Below are 22500 nucleotides of genomic sequence, written 5' to 3'. Positions count from 1 at the left end.
GCATTGGCATGCCCTTGATGCACTGTGAATGTTTTGTTCTGGTTCCAGTTTCTCCTTCAGAGTTCCCTGCTGGTCCTGTTATTGGAGGTGTTGTAGGACTGCTGCTGCTCCTGGCAGTCTGCATCACTGGAGTCTTCATCTGGAGAAGGAGAGATAATGGTGAGAGACAATCATATTTTTACTCATCATCAAGTCATTTTAACAACAAATAACAGTGTAACCTGGCTGATGTTCAGTAACGTGACCTCCTACTAAAGAGTTACTCTCTTATCTTTCAAAATAAAAGAGGAAATCAGTGGAATTAATACAGTGTTTCTATAAAACATTTATTAGTGTTTTATTTGTTTGCTTTCATAAATTCTGACATTTTACATTTTGAAGTATTGTAATCTCTCATCTGTATTTCAGGATTCAGGCCTGCAAACTCTGAGTATTATGTCAGTTTATCTCTCTCTCTCTCTCTCTCTCTATGTAAAGATAAATGCAGTGTATAGTTTAAATTAAACACTTTAAATTTAAACTGCTTTTCTTTTATAGCTTCAGACTCATCATCCTCTGATCCATCTTCAGTCAAAGATGCAGCTCTTAACTGATCACAGTGAGTATTTCATCATGTCATCAACACTGTGCAGATACTGTATGAAGAATCTGTCTGTTGCTCCTCCTGAAACTAGCTACAGTATACTGATATAATACTCTCATAAATATACTGAAAGTCTGTCTTTGTTAAAAAACTGTTTGGCTGATTTGGCAGAATTTCTCAGTCAAGTGATCCAGTATAGTTACAGGAAACAGTTGACACTGAGGTTTTAATGGGATACTGATTGAACGTTTTACATTCTGGACCAAAATCAAACATATTGCATATAATATGAAATCAAATACTGTATAATATGAACACTAATGATTCCAGGTCCCTTTCTATTTGTTACTCTGTCTTTGCAGCTTTCCAGTAAAGATTTAGAGGAGAATAGTGAACTCAAATAAAGATGCTGTGGCTTCAATATTTTATTCTATTTTGCACCATAAATGTTCATTAACAAAACTTGTTTTAATGAATATTGAGATGTGACATCACAGGACCCGTCAGAAAGTCACATGATACATCAAACTAAAGTGTGAATTCATAGATCAGATTTATGAGTTTCAGGTCATCAGTGGATGCAGTGAAGAATGATATCTGTGAAGATTATCTGAGAGCTGATAGAAGCATTAATGTTGATGTGAATCCTCCACTGCAGGAGTAACAACATCTGGAGAGAACTGATGCTGCTGTCCAGCTGTTTCCTCAAACCTTTGGTGGAGATGAATCACTGCAGCAGCTACCAGACACCAAAGAGCCACAACGTTACTCCAGTGGGGCATCTTTTGTCTTCAGATATCAAATTCATATCAGTTAATCATGTGATGTACTGTCTTTGATGATGATGGGAGACATGCAGCACTTTAACCTCTCCTTCTAACACTGGAGTCAAACCTAAAACTTTAAATGTTCAACTACTCATGCTTTCACTAATAATTAGTTTGACAGTTGTATTTTAGAAACACTAATGAAGATTCTGCACTAGGCCACGATTGAATAAACACAGTTTTTGTTTCTCTGTTTCATTGTGATTACAGTTTGAACACTGCATCTCAACTTCTCTCACTTTAACCAAAGTATAAATATCTGAGTTATGTTTTAGTCTTCCAACACACATTGCTCCTCCACACCAAGTAACAGCTGTAACTATTTTTAAACATAAACTTGTAAATGTTTCCACAATTTTACACAACATAAATACATTTTTGAATATTTAGACACTTTCATTGAAAATCACATATTAAAGCAATAACACTTCTTAGAGCTTATATTTGTATCTTATACATTTGTCATCTTCACGTCCTGTATTTGTTGTGCAGATGATAAATGTTAATGTCATTGTAACATTATTGTTAATGCTCAGATTATTGGTGTTAGAGGATTAATGAGGGTTTTATCTGTGGTACTGATAGATGTACTTTATTTCATATTGCAAAAATTGAAACATTGATTTGTCTACATGACAGTATACGTCTTCTCTAAGGTCATGTGATCTGTTTTTGGCTAAATGTGTTCACTTCAGTTAAAGTTTGTCTTTACATCATCTACAAGTTAAAGATTAATTATGAATTGTTAATTGATCATCTATTTATTGGTGAATGTAAAACATGATTTTTTTGGTGAACTTCATTTTGTCTAGAGGAGCTGCAACATTTTCTTGTGTCATTTTTGTTCTTATTTGTTCTAATAGTGTTATATTTACCTTAAATTAATATATAAAATTCTTCTGAAAACCTGCTTAAGAAGTCTTCCTGTTACATCATACCTGTGTTTACCTCAAATGTTCAGATGTGTAGGCTTAAAGGTTTTGTACCAAGTTTTGGGAAACACTCTAGTGAAGCTTGTCCCTGATACCTGGAAAGCATGAGCTTACTTTTTAAAATTTTATCAGTTGTCAAAATATGTGAGGATAAAAGAAAAAGTTTACACTACCACAAAATACACACACACACACACACATACACACACACACACACATACACACACACACAAACACATACATATCACAAATTTTCATTTGTTAATGAAGGAGTACACTGAACCTTGTGACTCAGAGTGTGTATTTCCCTATTTTACCACTAGAGAGCAACATAACTCTGAAATGTCTCAGCTGTGAGGTCACCACAGAGAAACAGCTGCTAGAGCATTTCCACCATCACCACTTCCTCCCCCACAGTCGGGTTATAAAACACTTTAAACTGCCTCATTGAATAAATTGTCTTATATGACTTTAAACAGCTGCTCATGTCACTACATGCTATTAAAGTTCTTGTAGATAACAAAACAAAAAAACACATTTCCTGCATTTTCCTGTTGAATCTGATCAGCCAGTCAGATATTGAATTTACTCCTCCTGGTAACACGTGATGCACAGCTATTTATAATTTCTATTGGTCATTTCATTTGACTGTTCACACTGTTAACAGTCTTTCTTTCATCACAGTGTTTTTTAATGTCTGTATTGAAGCAAGATGAAGGATTTCATGTTGTTGCTTCTCTTTTGCCATGTTGCATCTCCAGGTAACTGAATAATCTTTTTTGAATAGTTATGTAACTTCTATTTCAGCAGTTATATTTATATTTTAAAATATAATTGCACCCTATTCATAAACTGCACATTTACTGCAGAGATCAACATACTTCAGATTTACACATGTCTATTCACTGCTAGTTCATATTTTTGTGGTTTTAACAAGTGAAACTTGTGAGAGGTCTTCCCATTCTCTTGAATGAGAAAGTGTGTCCAAACTTCTGACTAGTACTGTATTCTCTACTTTTACTTCTCTCTCATATCTGTTACATAAACTATTGAGATGTCCAATGAAATGCAGCTATTAATGAGATTAATTCAGATATGAAACGTGTTCGATTAATCTATGAATCTAACCAATAATGCCGTTCAGGTGTCACTGAAGCTGAATATATTTGGGGTTTTGCAGAAATAACAGTTTCTGTACAGTACTGATGTTCTGTATGTTGTTAACATCTGGCTGTGTGTCGGATTATTTCCTTTGACTTTATTGAACAGTGTCATTCATTGAAATGAATTTAAATATAAAAAATAAAACTGTAACAAATGTTTACTCATGCTGTAAACTCAGATTATAGATTCTGTACTGCAGTATAATATAATCTAGGCCTAATATGATATAATATGTTATAATAATATAATTATTCACAGAACAAGAATTAAGTTGAAACCTCAAAGCACATACCTCAAGTATTACTTTAATAAAGGAGTCTTTACATTCTGTATCTGGATTTGTTTTAAATACACAGTGAATGACACCAATGAATTAATGTTTCATAAGAAGACCTTTGTGACTGTAACTGTGATTTCAAAGTATTATTCTCATTACATTTACACCTTCTAATGGCCAGTGCTGTACTGTAGATTACAAGAGTGTTGCAAGACAGGAATACAACATTAACTTATAACATAATAATGTGAAAACTATAAGCCAAGGCGTAAATCATGGGCTAGTCCACGTTTCATTGTATTTTAAAACTACAGATATTCCAAATCTGTCTAAAAAAATGAATTAACACCTTAATAACTGCATGTGTGGAGTCTATGTGACACAAGAGGAGATACTTGAGTATGACCTTCTGCTTCACATGATGTTGGTCTTTCATTAAGTGTAATGATTCTCACTTAGACTATTAACTGCAGCTTAATGTACCAGCATCATGTAGTAAAGCACAATTTCACAAATATTTATCATATTGCAGTATCTCTTTTAAATATAACTGTACATTTACTGCAGAGCTTAACATACCTCAGATTTTGACATGTCTGTTCACTGCTGATTAATTATTGATTAAAGTCAATAAATGATATTGATTAGTATGGAGGCACATTGCATTAAGAGCAGAAAAAACTGGAGAGATATTTTCTTCAAATAATTTGTTCTCATAATAATGTAGCATCTCCTATACTAGGATTAAATGTATAATTAATAGCTATATTATGTTGAAGATATTTACCTCATCATTGAGAGGAAGTATCTGGTTAATATGAATTCATCAGAAAACTATTTTGCAATTACGAGGTCTTTATCTTGTAATCATCACTGACCTAGGCCTGATTTATTTGGCTTTTGTTCCCTCTTGGTTTGAGGTTTTTGATACTGATGTCATTAAACATTATTCGCCAAAGTCACATTTCTGAAATTATTTTGTCAGTTTTGTACAATGTTGTTTTGTTTTTTTCCACCAGACTGACTAAACACAGATCAGATTTTTTTTTAAATGTAATTAATCAAATTAAATAATATAATAAAATAACAAAATTTCTACAGATTAAGATATTTTTCATTATTCCAGCAAAATAAGGCAAATTAGAGAAAACACTGATAAATAGTTGTAATTCATATGCTTTGCTCACCATATGTTGTTCCACTTTCAGGAATCTCATAGCAGTGTACAGATATTTATATCAAGATTTAACATTTTGATTAGATTTACACTTGAATGTATATGTAGTTATTACTAACCTTATATAAAATGATTAGATGTTAAGTTAATAAAGCTGTCTTAGTCATTATGGCAAATGTGCCAACAAAAAATTGCCTATTAACATATCCAGCATTCATTTGTGTTTTGAGTTGTGTTTTTGGCTGCCTGGCCAATGGAAGGTCAATATTCACTCTCCTTTTAGCTTTTGTTTAGTCTCAATCATTCCAAGTATAATATCTGGCTCTTAGGTTGGTAGATGTTCTACTTTCATCACCAGCTCATCACTAACTTTGTGTGTCTGAGGTTTCATGCTGGGCAAAATATTGAATGTAATTAAATGTTATTATCAAATGTATAGATAAATGCATGATTATAAAAAAATGAACTTAAAAACCCTTAAAACTTCTTTCTCTTACAGTAAAACACTCGCTGAAGTTTTTTGCCACAACGTCCTCTGGAGTCAAAAACTTCCCAGATTATGTGGGTGTTGGGATGGTTGATGAAGTTCCAGCAGGTTACTATGACAGCATCAGTAAGACAGCAGAAGGCAAACAGGACTGGACAAAAAAAATGTTTGAAGATGATCCACAACATCTGGACTGGTACACTCAGGAGAGTTTGTCAACCCAATATGACCATAAAGCTCACATTGACATTTTGAAGCAGCAACTGAACCAAACTGAAGGTAAGTAAAAATACTGTAAAAATGTAAAGTTGTGTTTTTTGTCAAATAGCAAACACATATAGTTGCATTATAAACACACATGTTTACATGTCCAAACACATACACAGTTTACTAAATGTGCATATATTCTTCACTCATATCTCTCCCTCTATTACCAGCCATGTAATGTGAGGGACTCTTTCAAAATGAGTCGTCAATATTAATATTATATATAGTTTCCCTGGTAGCTATGTGCTGGATTCACTGAAAAACTGAGCAAAAGGGTTCTACATTTGAATCATGGTGTGTGTGTGTGCGTGTGTGTGTGTGTGTGTGTGTGTGTGTGTGTGTATGCGTGCGTGTGTGCGTGTGTGTGCATGTGTGTGTGTATGCGTGTGTGTGTGTGTATTAGTGCATGTGTGTGTATGTGTGCGTGTGTGTGCATGTGTGTGTGTGTGTGTTAGTGCATGTGTGTGTATGCATGCGTGTGTGCGTGTGTGTGTGTGTGCGTGCGTGTGCATGTATGTGTGTGTGTGTGTGTGTGTTATGCGTGCGTGTGTGTGCGTGTGTGTGCATGTGTGCATGTGTGTATGTGTGTGCGTGCGTGCGCATGCGCGTGCGTGCGTGCGTGAGCTTGTGTGCATGTGCGTGTATGTGTGTGTGTGTGTGCGTGCGTGCGTGTGTGTGTGTGTGTGTGTGTGTGCGCGTGTTTGTGTGCGTGTGTGCGTGCGTGTGTGTGTGTGCGTGCGTGTGTCTGTGTGTGTGTGTGTGTGTGTGCGTGCGTGTGTCTGTGTGTGTGTGTGTGTGTGTGTGTATATGTGTGTGTGTGTGTGTGTGTGTGTGTTGCCCTTCTTGTCATGTTTGGTTTGATCTGGATGCTTAAAAACTGCAGGTCAAGTACGATTTAGTTGGAAAGTTTGACCCCTTGATGTCAGTTTGTGTATTTCTGTGTGATGGTCTTGCAATGAAGAGGTGACTCTTCCACATGTTCCTTGACATTTTCTAAAATGCAGCCTCACATAGGCTCCAGCCACCTGTAACCCTCTGTGGGATCTCAATCTGCACTCTCTCTCTCTCTCAGGTGTCCACATCTTCCAGATGATGAATGGCTGTGAATGGGATGATGAGACTGGAGAGGTTAATGGTTTTGGTCAGTTTGGTTATGATGGAGAAGACTTCATAGCATTTGACCTGAAGACACTGACATGGATCGCTCCAAAACCACAAGCTGTCATCACCAAACACAAGTGGGACAGAGATAGAGCTCACAATGAAAGGTGGAACTACGTCCTCACCCAGCAGTGCCCTGAGTTTTTGAAGAGATATTTGGACCTTGGGAAGAGCTCTCTGCTGAGAACAGGTAGAATCACATGACCTGATGTAGTTTCATGGACACAACAATATTTAAATCCCTCTTCTGTTTCTAACCTCCCTCCCACACCCCTCACCATTTATCTCTCCAGAGCTTCCCTCAGTGTTTCTCCTCCAGAAGACTCCCTCCTCTCCAGTCAGCTGCCAAGCTACAGGTTTCTACCCTCACAGAGCCATGATGTTCTGGAGGAAAGATGGAGAGGAGCTTTATGAGGATGTGGAACACGGAGAGATCCTCCCCAACCATGATGGATCCTTCCAGATGAGTGTTGACCTGAACCTTTCATCAGTCACACCTGAAGACTGGAGGAGGTACGAATGTGTGTTTCATCTCTCTGGTGCAAAGAACGACATCGTCACCAAACTGGACAAAAAAGTGATCAGAACCAACTGTGGTAAGACTGGAATACTGATTTTACAATGTTTTCTTATTAAACGTAGGTTGAGGCTGAAGGTTAGTTAAGTACAGGGTTAACAAACAAAACTGCTGTTCTGCTCATTCAAATAAATATTGTTTCTTACTTGTTACATTATGCACATGACCTACTAAAAATTACTTTAGTGAATGCAACAAAAAACAGTTCAAATCTAGTGGTGTGCCAGCAAATGATTAGGAGCACAGGTCTGTCACAAATCTAACCAAATTAAACATAAAACATAATTTCAGAAAACAGAAACACAACATGCAAAATGCTAGACCACATTTTTACTTTACTTGTATTTTATTTATTGCACTGTCATGGGATTACTCACAAGACAATCTACTGTTTGTATGTGAAAAAAGATTTATTAAACAGTAAGAACAAACTAGAACTGTTGCTGATCTGAGGAAACATGTGACCATGCAGGAGAGAGCAAGAGCTTTCAGGGAGGACAGGGTGATCAACTCAAAGATGACAGGATGAAAAACATAAAGAACAAAGCTTTAGTATTACAATAACAAAAACACAAAAGGTGTAATACAACAAAGACAGGGAACAGGTACAACATAGACACAGGATGGACACACAGAGGTCTGAAGCACTAAGGTGGTTTTCACCTGCAGATGATCATTGTATGAATTATTGTGATGCCAAATTAAACCATCACATCAACATGTCCAGTAACATTAATTTCACCTAGAAAGAGACATCATCTGCTTTTGGCAGTATAATTGAGCTGCTGTACTCATATTTACAACTCTGCACATCCTGGACAATAATAAGTTTCCTTAGTAGAAAACTCTCACAGGATTCCCAAACTGTCTGTGTGTCACGACGGGGAAAGTCCTGTGTTTTAAGGGATGACAATAAGAAACGTGATCATCAATAATGATGTATGATCATCATACATTATTATAGGTGAAAATACCAAAAATGCATTGGCATGCCCTTGATGCACTGTGAATGTTTTGTTCTGGTTCCTGTTTCTCCCTCAGAGTTCCCTGCTGGTCCTGTTATTGGAGGTGTTGTAGGACTGCTGCTGCTCCTGGCAGTCTGCATCACTGGAGTCTTCATCTGGAGAAGGAGAGATAATGGTGAGAGACAAACATACTTTTACTCATCATCAAGTCATTTTAACAACAAATAACAGTGTAACCTGGCTGATGTTCAGTAGCTTGAAAAGAAGAAATCAGTGGAATTAATACAGTGTTTCTATAAAACATTTATTAGTGTTTTCTTTGTTTGCTTTCATAAATTCTGACATTTTACATTTTGAAGTATTGTAATCTCTCATCTGTATTTCAGGATTCAGGCCTGCAAACTGTGAGTATTCTGTCAGTTTATCTCTCTCTCTCTCTCTCTCTCTCTCTCTCTCTCTCTCTCTCTATGGACAGATAAATGCAGTTTATAATTTAAATTAAACACTTTGCTTTTCTTTTATAGCTTCAGACTCGTCATCCTCTGATCCATCTTCAGTCAAAGATGCAGCTCTTAACTGATCACAGTGAGTATTTCATCATGTCATCAACACTGTGCAGATACTGTATGAAGAATCTCTCTGTTGCTCCTCCTGAAACTAGCTACAGTATACTGATATAATACTCTCATAAATTTACTAAAACTCTATCTTTGTTAAAAAACGGTTTGTCTGATTTGGCAGAATTTCTCAGTCAAGTGATCCAGTATAGTTACAGGAAACAGTTGACACTGAGGTTTTATTGTAATAATGATTGAATGTTTTACATTCTGGACCAAAATCAAACATATTGCATATAATATTAAATCAAATACTGTATAATATGACCACTAATAATTCCAGGTCCTTTTCTATTTGTTACTCTGTCTTTGCAGCTTTCCAGTAAGTATTTAGAGGAGAATAGTGAACTCAAATAAAGATGCTGTGGCTTCAATATTTTATTCTATTTTGCATCATAAATGTTCATTAACAAAACTTGTTTTAATGAATATTGAGATGTGACATCACAGGACCCGTCAGAAAGTCACAGGATACATCAAACTAAAGTGTGAATTCATAGATCAGATTTATGAGTTTCAGGTCGTCAGTGGATGCAGTGAAGAATGATATCTGTGAAGATTATCTGAGAGCTGATAGAAGCATTAATGTTGATGTAAATCCTCCACTGCAGGAGTGACAACATCTGGAGAGAACTGATGCTGCTGTCCAGCTGTTTCCTCAAACCTTTGGTGGAGATGAATCACTGCAGCAGCTACCAGACACCAAAGAGCCACAACGTTACTCCAGTGGGGCATCTTTTGTCTTCAGATATCAAATTCATGTCAGTTAGTCATGTGATGTACTGTCTTTGATGATGATGGGAGACATGCAGCACTTTAACCTCTGCTTCTAACGCTGGAGTCAAACCTAAAACTTTAAATGTTCAACTACTCATGCTTTCACTAATAATTAGTTTGACAGTTGCATTTTAGAAACACTAATGAAGATTCTGCACTAGGCCACGATTGAATAAACACAGCTTTTGTTTCTCTCTTTGTTTCATTGTGATTACAGTTTGAACACTGCATCTCAACTTCTCTCACTTTAACCAAAGTATAAATATCTGTGTTATGTTTTAGTCTTCCAACACACATTGCTCCTCCACACCAAGTAACAGCTGTAACTCTTTTTAAACATAAACTTGTAAATGTTTCCACAATTTTACACAACATAAATACATTTTTGAATATTTAGACACTCCTCCTTTCATTGAAACTCACATATTAAAGCAATAACACTTCTTAGAGCTTATATATGTATCTTATACATTTGTCATCTTCACATGTCCTGTATTTGTCATGCGGATGATAAATGTTAATGTCATTGTAACATTATTGTTAATGCTCATATTATTGGTGTTCGAGGATTAATGAGGGTTTTATCTGTGGTACTCATAGATGTACTTCATTTCATATTGCCAAACTGGAAAAATTGATTTGTCTACGTGACAGTATACATCTTCTCTAAGGTCATGTGATCTGTTTTTGGCTAAATGTTTTCACCTCAGATAAAGTTTGTCTCCACATCTACAAGTTAATAATCAATTATGAATTGTTACTCAATCATCTTTTCACTGGTGAATGTAAAACATGATTTTTTGGATGTCACAGCTCTTATATGTGTCACATACATTAGGTATAGAAATTATCTCCTGTCTGTACATGAGGTCAAATGAGAATTAGAAAAAAATATTTTTTCACTTATCTTCTTTTTTTATTTGGTGAATTTCATTTTGTCTAGTGAGGCTGCTACATTTTCTAATGTCATTCTTGTTCAATTTATTCAATTAGTAATTACAATTTTCCTGAAAACCTGCTTAAGAGGTCTTCCTGTTACATCATACCTGTGTCAACCTCAAATGTTCAGATGTGTAGGCTTAAAGGTTTTCTTCCAAGTTTTGGGAAACTCTAGTGAAGCTTGTCCCTGACATCTAGAAAGCATGAGCTTACTTTTTAAAATGTTATCAGTTGTCAAAATGTGTGAGGATAAAAGAAAAAGTTTACACTACTACAGAGGAGTACACTGAACCTTGTGACTCAGAGTGTGTCTTTCCCTATATCACCACTAGAGAGCAACATAACTCTGAAATGTCTCAGCTGTGAGGTCACCACAGAGAAACAGCTGCCAGAGCATTTACACACCTCCAACATAACAAAGGGTTTCCTGACTTAAAGTTTTCAACAGTTAAAGCAAGATTCTTACAAACAGCCTGTTTCCATGAAAGATCAGACCAATACAGTTAAAGTGAAAATTAAATTTAAACTTTAACTTTTCAACCGTGTTACTGAAGGTTTAAACACTTGCAAATTATTATCAAATAAATGCAAAACATGTCTTTAATTAAAACTTAGCAACAGATAAACAGCAAATTACTTTTGGAAACGATCACCTGCATAGACCTCTGTACTGTAAGTGATGGTCATGATGTTTAGATGTCAGAAAGGAGGTTGGTAGTAAAATTCTTAACAGATAAATTTACTGTTTTATTTCCTTAATGTCAGTGTTGTGTTGATGACAGCAGAAACTGTCATTCAGAAACACAATTGTTGCATCTACAGGAGGAAACAAACATCTCACTCAGTCTTCTTCACCACTTCCTTTTGAAGTCCCCACAGTCAGGTTAATGATATAAAGTGTATATAAACCCTTAAAATCAGCACCTATTTGATGTCAAATGGAGATGGGAAATCATTCATATTATAGAATGTGATACACATAAAATTTGCAAATAGATTTAGGTAAAATATTACTTTTAGGGGAAAAAAATCAGTTAAGTAAATTGGAAAACTAAAGACATTCACCTCAAAAATATCAAAATGACTCAATATGAGATGGAGAACATGTCTCAACCAGACAACCTACACCAACTGAAGGCTAAACATCAGAGAACTACAAACTCAAAACAGAGATACACAACAAATGACCTTCATACAAACGAGTCAGAAAGTCTTTTTTTGTTGGGTTTTTTGTGACCTTGAAATAGTTGCTTTTTTGGTAGTGATATTTATCTTAGTGCTGTACAGCAAAAACTGTATAAACCCTGTGGAACAATATGATTACAGTTTGTCTAAAAGGTTTAAAAAGAGTGTCAGTTTTGAACATCTCCACTTGGAGGATTAACCTGCTATTGGGATCTGAGGCAAAGGTTTGTTGTTGGGCCCCTGTTGTCCCCCACTATACATGGCATAACTCTACAGCTGAAATGATTAGATGATTACTGATTAGTTGATTGACATTACATTAATTGGCAACAATTTTGATGATTGATTAAACATTTAAGTGATTTTTTAATTAAAAACTATTAATTCTCTTGTACCAGCCTCTGAAATGTGAATATTTGCAATTCCACAGTTTCCAGTGACAGTAAACTAATTGCAGTTCATCACTCACCGTTGTACTACTTACTAGTAGTAGTGCTCGTCTTATATGCAAAGGTCATATTTTGATCCACACCAGGATAATTCAAACCGAGATATGTGCAGTAGCCTATAGTATATGCCTGTTTAGCGATACACAGGTGGGCCCTCTCAGGTCGTACCAATCAAAGTAAAATAACTGATGTCCCAAGTCAGGCTATTCAGAACAGTTATCCACTATAAATCCAGACAGTTGTAAAAATCGCCCCACTGTGCTTATTAAATCACCGAATGCACACTATTGTGAATCAGTGAACTTGTAGATCATTTTGTTTTGTACTTTCAGCTGTCAAATATGTATAATTATTACATTTGCTCCAAGGGTAAAATGTGTGTCTGTATAGATTAGTGATAGTCAGTGGGCTGGACACCTTCACGCATCAGGTGCAATATGATACTGGTCTACTTTGGTCCCACCTTCCCACACAACACACGAAGACGCACATCAAAATTAAAACGGCGACTGGTTTGTCTACTGCAGCGATCACTAGACTTCCCAAAAAGTCATGCCATGAAGACGATGGAGCTTGTTTTTCTGCTCATTTTCTTTCCTGTCACACTGTCAGGTGAGGTTAACTTTAAAAACGCATTTTTTTAACATTTAGTTGTCGAAAATTACTCGTTTGTTTTTTAGTGAGAGGCCTAACGTGATACAATTCACTTTCATTTTCAAATTTACGCAGTTTAGATCAAGCTTTACCCGTGTCATTTTTGATAAGTTGTTCATTATAAAGGGTTTAATCAATGGCTTTAGCGATGGTAAATAAATTATTTACAAATCCTTTATAGACAGGCGCGTATCACTGCGGGGGTGTAACAAGACGCATACCTGCCATGGGTCTCTTATTATTCAAGACTATTATTCAAGCAGTGTTCAAGTCTCAACATGCCAAATCAAAATGAATGCCATGTATTTAAACATTTTTTCTACTACTGTAGTTGTAACCACTGCTTCAGCTTACCATAAAATAATTACTGAGACCATATGAGTGTAACAACTGAGCAGAATTTATTTAGGGTCTCATAGCAGTTTACTACTTACATCCAGTTATTTGTATGAATTGCTGTACTGGAGCATAGCTATGCTTATGATACTTAAGATAATCACATAGTATCTTTATCCTACTTCCTCACATACCTTATAGACATGAAATTAAAGGAAACTTACACTTCCATTAAAATGAAATGGATGGTTATAGATGCATAACAAATTGAACGCTGGTAACAAATCAGTATCAGTAAAGAGTCATTTCTGAGTCCATGGACTAGTACAACCTAAACTGTCTTCAATTTTCTTTAAAAAAGTGTCTCTTTTAGTAGGAATACAAAGGGGACCTTTAATTGTCTTTAATTGGGAAATTAAATATCTAAAGTTGTCCAGGAGGTTTTGTATCAGCAGGTGCAAATTCCTCTCCAACAGCCACAGGGAAGAAGTGGTCCCTCTTCATCTGAAGTCTTCCTCAAAGCTAACAGGAGAAAATCACATAAGCAGGTGATTTGAGGCTAGTGAGTGCAGAGAGTGAGAAACTAGCTCTCACAGGCCACAGCTGCAACTATCTGAACCCTTTTTAAGCTCAATAATAAATAGTAATATTACTGTGGTCTAGCTTTAATACACAATACAAACTATAGCTCATTCTAACTTATATTAAATGTAAAACACACATTACTCCCTAACATAAGGAGTCAAACTATGACGTCTAAAGCAACATATTCCTTTGACATTTAGCTTAAACCAGCATGAACTATGTGAGTTTACATTCTGGACACAGAGGTAACTTGTACATATTCTTGCCAAAGTCCGTCCAGCATTGTGGCTAATTAGCGATTAGTTTAACTCACGATTAGCGTTTAGCATGCTAATAAACATTAATTTGGTCGATAAGATTTTACCATAAGGCAGGCAACACATTGCTATAAGACAGACAGATGTTACACATCTTAAATATGAATGCTCACCTTTGTCTATGACTATTTAAAAACGACAATAGAAGTGACTTTAAAACCCAAATTTGCCACCTGGCTTACATTTAGGATAGTTTATTTCATTTATGTTCAGTGATGTTAGCTGAGTTGAGACGTCACATAACAAGACAAAGTTACAAAAGAAAATTCTACATTACTAACTAGTTAAATAGCTGTTTCATACCTCTGATCTATTATTCTCTAATCTGTTATCACAGCCAGCGGTGAGTAACAGAAGCATCGTTGCTGAATGCACAAACGTAACTTTACTATACTTCAACTGTTTACTCTTCCCTGGTCTGGTGGATTGGTCAAACGGCTGTGATTGGCTGGATGACTGTTCAATTAATCTAACTCATACTGTAACCTCAGATTACAAATAATATAATACAGTATAATGTCATATAATCTAGGCGTAATATGATATAATATGTTAAAACAACATAATATTCACAGAACAAGAATTAAATTGAAATCTCAAAGCACAGACCTCAAGTATTACTTTAATAAAGGAGTCTTTACATTTTGTATCTGGATTTGTTTTAAATACACAGTGAATGACATCGATGTTGTGGAAACTTGACTTTGTGGTAGCTGAGTTATTTAAAGAGTCTCTGCGTTGGTCCACCAGTTAAAGTATGAGGACCAGAGATGAGAGCCGTTCAACAGTTTATTGTCTTGTTCACAGGATTTACACTTAAATAGTTGACTTTCACAGACGATTTAAAGGCTAAAAGGCAAATGAAAACAATAATCAGTAAGCAAAAGTACTATAATAAATCAAACACAAATCAAATCACTTGTTTGGTTATTGAACACAGAAACAGTAATAACTACAATACATTTCCTTAACTTACACAAATTATGCATCTGGTGCACAGTCAACTGGAGAAGGTAGCTGATATCACACAGAGGTCAGCATGCTGCAGCAGACAAAGGGAGAGACTGAGCCAGGCTTCTTATCAGTTCAGGTGTGGCCCGTTAGGTTGAGAATAAATCCCGCCCACCTAGGACTGGGCAGGAAGGAGGATTTTCTACAAATGATTTAATGTTTCATAAGAAGACCTTTATGACATTAACTGTGATTTCAAGGCAATATTCTTATTACATTTACACCTTCTGAGGGCCAGTGCTGTACTGTAGATTACCTGTGAGACTGACTCAGGTGTTGAAAGACAGGAATACAACATTAATTTATAACATAATAATGTGAAAACTATAAGCCAAGGCATAAATCATGGGCTACATCATGTCTCAGTATTTCAAAACCAGATATTCCAAAACTGCCTGCAACAAAAATGTATTAACACTTTGATAACTGCATGTGTGGAGGCTATGTGACACAAGAGGAGATACTTGAGTATGACCTTCTGCTTCAGACGATGTTGGTCTTTCATTAAGTGTAATGATTCTCACTTAGACTATTAACTGCAGCTTAATGTACCAGCATCATGTAGTAAAGCACAATTTCACAAATATTTATCATATTGCAGTAACTCTTTTAAATATAACTGTACATTAACTGCAGAGCTTAACATACCTCAGATTTTGACATGTCTGTTCACTGCTGATTAATTATTGATTAAAGTCAATAAATGATATTGATTGGTATGGAGGCACATTGCATTAAGAGCACAAAAAAACTGGAGAGATATTTTCTTCAAATAATTTGTTCTCATAATAATGTAGCATCTCCTATAGTAGGATTAAATGTATAACTAATAGCTATATTATGTTGAAGATATTTACCTCATCATTGAGAGGAAGTATCTGGTTAATATGAATTCATCAGAAAACTATTTTGCAATTATGAGGTCTTTATCTTGTAATCATCACTGACCTAGGCCTGATTTAGTTTGCTTTTGTTCCCTCTTGCTTTGAGGTTTTTTATACTGATGTTATTGAACATTATTCACCAAAGTCACATTTCTGAAATTATTTTATTAGTTTTGTACAATGTTGTTTTGTTTTTTTCCACCAGACTGACTAAACACAGATCAGATTTTTTTTAATGTAATTAATCAAATTAAATAATATAATAAAATAACAAAATTTCTACAGATTAAGATATTTTTCATTATTCAAGCAAAATAAGGCAAATTAGAGAAAACACTGATAAATAGTTGTAATTCATATGCTTTGCTCACCATATGTTGTTCCACTTTCAGGAATCTCATATCAGTGTACAGATATTTATATCAAGATTTAACATTTTGATTAGATTTACACTTGAATGTATATGTAGTCATTATTAACCTTATATAAAATGATGATCAGTAAGGCTAATAAAGCTGTCTTAGTCATTATGGTAAATGTGCCAACAAAACATGGCCTATTAACATATCCAGCATTCATTTGTGTTTTGAGTTGTGTTTTTGGCTGCCTGGCCAATGGAAGGTCAATATTCACTCTCCTTTTAGCTTTTGTTTAGTCTCAATCATTCCAAGTATAATATCTGGCTCTTAGGTTGGTAGATGTTCTACTTTCATCACCAGCTCATCACTAACTTTGTGTGTTTGAGGTTTCATGCTGGACAAAATATTTAATGTAATTAAATGTTATTATCACAAGTATAGATAAATGCATGATTAGAAAAAAATGAACTTAAAAACCCTTAAAACTTCTTTCTCTTACAGTGAAACACTCGCTGAAGTTTTTTTTCACAACATCCTCTGGAGTCAAAAACTTCCCAGATTTTGTGGCTGTTGGGTTGGTTGATGAAGTTCTAATGGGTTACTGTGACAGCATCAGTAAGATACCAGAAGCCAAACAGGACTGGGCAAAAAAACTGGGGGACGATGATCCACAACATTTGGAGTGGTGCACGCAGCAGTGTTTATTAAACCAATATGAATACAAAGCTGACATTGACATTTTGAAGCAGCAACTGAACCAAACTGAAGGTAAGTAAAAATACTGTAAAAATATAAAGTTGTGTTTTTGTTGAATAGCAAACAGATGTATTTTTATTATTAACAGACATATTTCAGACGTTGAAACACATACACAGTTTACTAAATATGCATATATTCTTCACTCATATCTCTCCCTCTATTACCAGCCATGTAATGTGAGGGACTCTTTCAAAATGGGTCGTCAATATTAATATTATATATAGTTTCCCTGGTAGCTATGTGCTGGATTCACTGAAAAATTGAGCGAAAGGGTTCTACATTTGAATCTTGGCCTTGCTGTGTGTGTGTGTGTGTGTGTGTGTATGCGTGCGTGCGTGTGTGTGTGTGTGTGTGCGTGTGTGTTGCCCTTCATGTCATGTTTGGTTTGATCTGGATGCTTAAAAACTGCAGGTCAAGTACGTTTTGGTTGGAAAGTTTGACCCCTTCATGTCAGTTTGTGTATTTCTGTGTGTTGGTCTTGCAATGAAGAGGTGACCCTTCCACATGTTCCTCAACCTCTAAAATGCAGCCTCACATAGGCTCCAGCCACCTGTAACCCTCTGTGGGATCTCACTCTGCACTCTGACTCTCTCTCAGGTGTCCACATCTTCCAGAAGATGGATGGCTGTGAATGGGATGATGAGACTGGAGAGGTTAATGGTTTTGCTCAGTTTGGTTATGATGGAGAAGACTTCATAGCATTTGACCTGAAGACACTGACATGGATCGCTCCAAAACCACAAGCTGTCATCACCAAACACAAGTGGGACAGAGATAGAGCCAACAATGAATGGTATAACTACTACCTCACCCAGCATTGCACTGAGTTAGTGAAGAAATATTTGGACTATGGGAAGAGCTCTCTGCTGAGAACAGGTAGAATCACATGACCTGATGTAGTTTCATGGACACAACAATATTTAAATCCCTCTTCTGTTTCTAACCTCCCTCCCACACCCCTCACCATTTATCTCTCCAGAGCTTCCCTCAGTGTTTCTCCTCCAGAAGACTCCCTATTCTCCAGTCAGCTGCCACGCTACAGGTTTCTACCCTCACAGAGCCGAGATGTTCTGGAGGAAAGATGGAGAGGAGCTTCATGAGGACGTGGAACACGGAGAGATCCTCCCCAACCATGATGGATCCTTCCAGATGAGTGTTGACCTGAACCTTTCATCAGTCACACCTGAAGACTGGAGGAGGTACGAATGTGTGTTTCATCTCTCTGGTGCAAAGAACGACATCGTCACCAAACTGGACAAAGCAGTGATCAGAACCAACTGGGGTAAGACTGGAATACTGACTTTACAATGTTTTTTTATTAAACGTAGGTTTAGGCTGAAGGTTAGTTAATTACAGGGTTAACAAACAAAACTACTGTTCTGCTCATTCAAATAAATATTGTTTCTTACTTGTTACATTATGCACTAAACTACTAAAAATTACTTTAGTGAATGCAACAAAAAACAGTTCAAATCTAGTGGTGTGCCAGCAAATGATTAGGAGCACAGGTCTGTCACAAATCTAACCAAATTAAACATAAAACATAATTTCAGAAAAAAGAAACACAACATGCAAAATGCTAGACCACATTTTTACTTCACTTGTATTTTATTTATTGCACTGTCATGGGGTTACTCACAAGACAATCTACTGTTTGTATGTGAAAATAAGATTTATTAAACAGTAAGAACAAACTAGAACTGTTGCTGATCTGAGGAAACATGTGACCATGCAGGAGAGAGCAAGAGCTTTCAGGGAGGACAGGGTGATCAACTCAAAGATGACAGGATGAAAAACATAAAGAACAAAGCTTTAGTATTACAGTAACAAAAACACAAAAGGTGTAATACAACAAAGACAGGGAACAGGTACAACATAGACACAGGATGGACACACAGAGGTCTGAAGCACTAAGGTGGTTTTCACCTGCAGATGGTCATTGTATGAATTATTGTGATGCCAAATTAAACCATCACATCAACATGTCCAGTAACATTAATTTCACCTAGAAAGAGACATCATCTGCTTTTGGCAGTATAATTGAGCTGCTGTACTCACATTAACAACTCTGCACATCCTGGACAATAATAAGTTTCCTCAGCAGAAAACTCTCACAGGATTCCCAAACTGTCTGTGTGTCACGACGGGAAAGTCCTGTGTTTTAAGGGGATGAAAATAAGAAACGTGATCGTCAATAATGTTGTATGATTATCATACATTATTATAGGTGAAAATACCAAAAGTACATTGGCATGCCCTTGATGCACTGTGAATGTTTTGTTTTTGTTCCAGTTTCTCCCTCAGAGTTCCCTGCTGGTCCTGTTATTGGAGGTGTTGTAGGACTGCTGCTGCTCCTGGCAGTCTGCATCACTGGAGTCTTCATCTGGAGGAGGAGAGATAATGGTGAGAGACAAACATACTTTTACTCATCATCAAGCCATTTTAACAACAAATAACAGTGTAACCTGGCTGATGTTCAGTAACGTCCAGCTAAACAGTTACTCTCTTACTTTTCAAAATAAAAGAAGAAATCAGTGGAATTAATACAATGTTTCTATAAAACATTTATTAGTGTTTTATTTGTTTGCTTTCATAAATTCTGACATTTTACATTTTGAAATATTGTAATCTCTCATCTGTATTTCAGGATTCAGGCCTGCAAACTGTGAGTATTGTGTCAGTTTATCTCTCTCTCTCTCTCTCTCTCTATGTACAGATAAATGCAGTGTATAGTTTAAATTAAACACTTTAAATTTAAACTGCTTTTCTTTTATAGCTTCAGACTCATCATCCTCTGATCCATCTTCAGTCAAAGATGCAGCTCTTAACTGATCACAGTGAGTATTTCATCATGTCATCAACACTGTGCAGATACTGTATGAAGAATCTCTCTGTTGCTCCTCCTGAAACTAGCTACAGTATACTGATATAATACTCTCATAAATATACTGAAAGTCTGTCTTTGTTAAAAACTGTTTGGCTGATTTGACAGAATTTCTCAGTCAAGTGATCCAGTATAGTTACAGGAAACAGCTGACACTGAGGTTTTAGTGTAATAATGATTAAACGTTTTACATTCTGGACCAAAATCAAACATATTGCATATAATATTAAATCAAATACTGTATAATATGACCACTAATAATTCCAGGTCCTTTTCTATTTGTTACTCTGTCTTTGCAGCTTTCCAGTAAAGATTTAGAGGAGAATAGTGAACTCAAATAAAGATGCTGTGGCTTCAATATTTTATTCTATTTTGCAACATAAATGTTCATTAACAAAACCCATCAGAAAGTCACATGATACATCAAACTAAAGTGTGAATTCATAGATAAGATTTATGAGTTTCAGGTCGTCAGTGGATGCAGTGAAGAATGATATCTGTGAAGATTATCTGAGAGCTGATAGAAGCATTAATGTTGATGTGAATCCTCCACTGCAGGAGTAACAACATCTGGAGAGAACTGATGCTGCTGTCCAGCTGTTTCCTCAAACCTTTGGTGGAGATGAATCACTGCAGCAGCTACCAGACACCAAAGAGCCACAACGTTACTCCAGTGGGGCATCTTTTGTCTTCAGATATCAAATTCATATCAGTTAGTCATGTGCAATGTGGGTTAACTTGCACCTGTTTTTGAGCTTTAACAACCATTAGTGAGTGTATCCTTATAGCTGTCCTCTTTTAAAAGCAGTAATGTTGTGTGTGTGTGTGTGTGTGCGTGTGTGTGTGTGTGTGTGTGTGTGTGTGTGTGTGCAGTCACATTAAATGTTACCCTATGCGATGCATATATATTCAAAGACTCAAACCTAAAAGTTTAAATGTTCAACTACTTATGTGTGACTTATGTCTTAGTCTTCCAACACACATTGCTCCTCCAGTCCAAGTAACAACTGTAACTCTTTTTACACAGAAATTTGTAAATGTTTCCACAATTTTACACAACATAAATACATTTTTGAATATTTAGACACCCCTCCTTTCATTGAAACTAACATATTAAAGCAATAACATTTCTTAGAGCTTATATTTGTATCTTATACATTTGCCATCTTCACGTCCTGTATTTGTCATGCAGATGATAAATGTTAATGTCATTGTAACATTATTGTTAATGCTCAGATTATTGGTGTTAGAGGATTAATGAGGGTTTTATCTGTGGTACTGACTGATGCACTTTATTTCATATTGCAAAAATGGAAACATTGATTTGTCTACGTGACAGTTTACGTCTTCTCTAAGGTCATGTGATCTGTTTTTGGCTAAATGTGTTCACTTCAGTTAAAGTTTGTCTTTACATCATCTACAAGTTAAAGATTAATTATGAATTGTTAATTGATCATCTATTTATTGGTGAATGTAAAAAAACATGATTTTTTGGTGAACTTCATTTTGTCTAGAGCAGCTGCAACATTTTCTTGTGTCATTCTTGTTCTTATTTGTTCTAATAATATTTATATTTACCTTCAATTAATAAATAAAATTCTCCTGAAAACCTGCTTAAGAGGTCTTCCTGTTACATCATACCTGTGTTTACCTCAAATGTTCAGATGTGTAGGCTTAAAGGTTTTGTACCAAGTTTTGGGAAACACTCTAGTGAAGATTGTCCCTGATACCTGGAAAGCATGAGCTGACTTTAAAAAAAAATATCAGTTGTCAAAATATGTGAAGATAAAAGAAAAAGTTTACAATACTGCAAACACACACACACACACACACACACACACACACACACACACATACCGCAAATTTTCATTTGTTAATGAAGGAGTACACTGAACCTTGTGACTCTGAGTGTGTATTTCCCTATTTTACCACTAGAGAGCAACATAACTCTGAAATGTCTCAGCTGTGAGGTCACCACATAGAAACAGCTGCCAGAGCATTTCCACCATCACCACTTCCTCCCCCACAGTCGGGTTATAAAGCACTTTAAACTGCCTCATTGAATAAATTGTCTTATATGATTTTAAACAGCTGCTCAGGTCACTACATGCTATTAAAGTTCTTGTAAATAACAAAACAAAAAAACACATTTCCTGCATTTTCCTGTTGAATCTGATCAGCCAGTCAGATATTGAATTTACTCCTCCTGGTAACACGTGATGCACAGCTATTTATAATTTCTATTGGTCATTTCATTTGACTGTTCACACTGTTAACAGTCTTTCTTCCATCACAGTGTTTTTTAATGTCTGTATCAAATCAAGATG

General features: G+C 35.9%; 3 protein-coding genes across 10 annotated transcripts in view; all 3 read left to right on the top strand.

Annotated features, from left to right (window-relative positions):
• LOC122969381 (major histocompatibility complex class I-related gene protein-like) overlaps positions 1 to 2245 on the top strand; it is a 16040-nt gene extending 13795 nt beyond the window's left edge. The window contains exons 5-7 of one of the 2 annotated variants that reach the window (XM_044335021.1): positions 49 to 159; positions 538 to 598; positions 1242 to 2245. In XM_044335021.1, the coding sequence (XP_044190956.1) occupies positions 49 to 159; positions 538 to 593 (167 nt within the window). In that variant the 3' untranslated portion in view covers positions 594 to 598; positions 1242 to 2245. The remainder of the gene's footprint in view (positions 1 to 48; positions 160 to 537; positions 599 to 1241) is intronic. The other variant, XM_044335022.1, reaches the window with a different exon arrangement.
• The window catches only part of LOC122969366, a 147931-nt gene extending 137959 nt beyond the window's left edge, over positions 1 to 9972 (top strand). The window contains exons 10-13 of the mRNA XM_044334977.1: positions 8482 to 8592; positions 8811 to 8821; positions 8942 to 9002; positions 9646 to 9972. Of these exons, the coding sequence (XP_044190912.1) occupies positions 8482 to 8592; positions 8811 to 8821; positions 8942 to 9002; positions 9646 to 9671 (209 nt within the window). The 3' untranslated portion in view covers positions 9672 to 9972. The remainder of the gene's footprint in view (positions 1 to 8481; positions 8593 to 8810; positions 8822 to 8941; positions 9003 to 9645) is intronic.
• Positions 3028 to 22500, top strand: part of LOC122969377 (major histocompatibility complex class I-related gene protein-like) — a 36291-nt gene continuing 16818 nt past the window's right edge. For 4 of the 7 annotated variants that reach the window (XM_044335014.1, XM_044335009.1, XM_044335013.1 and 1 more), the window contains exon 1: positions 12934 to 12996. In XM_044335014.1, the coding sequence (XP_044190949.1) occupies positions 12942 to 12996 (55 nt within the window). In that variant the 5' untranslated portion in view covers positions 12934 to 12941. Of the gene's footprint in view, positions 3104 to 12933; positions 12997 to 17031; positions 17299 to 17886; positions 18166 to 18268; positions 18572 to 19581; positions 19693 to 19936; positions 19955 to 20065; positions 20127 to 20731; positions 21025 to 22500 lie in introns of those variants that run through there. The other 3 variants (XM_044335012.1, XM_044335010.1, XM_044335011.1) reach the window with 3 other exon arrangements.

Source organism: Thunnus albacares, chromosome 19, assembly GCF_914725855.1.
Source record: "Thunnus albacares chromosome 19, fThuAlb1.1, whole genome shotgun sequence".
In the NCBI taxonomy this organism is placed as follows: Eukaryota; Metazoa; Chordata; class Actinopteri; order Scombriformes; family Scombridae; genus Thunnus; species Thunnus albacares.
Note: the sequence above shows the minus strand (reverse complement) of the source record. Positions and strands in the feature narration are given on the sequence as shown.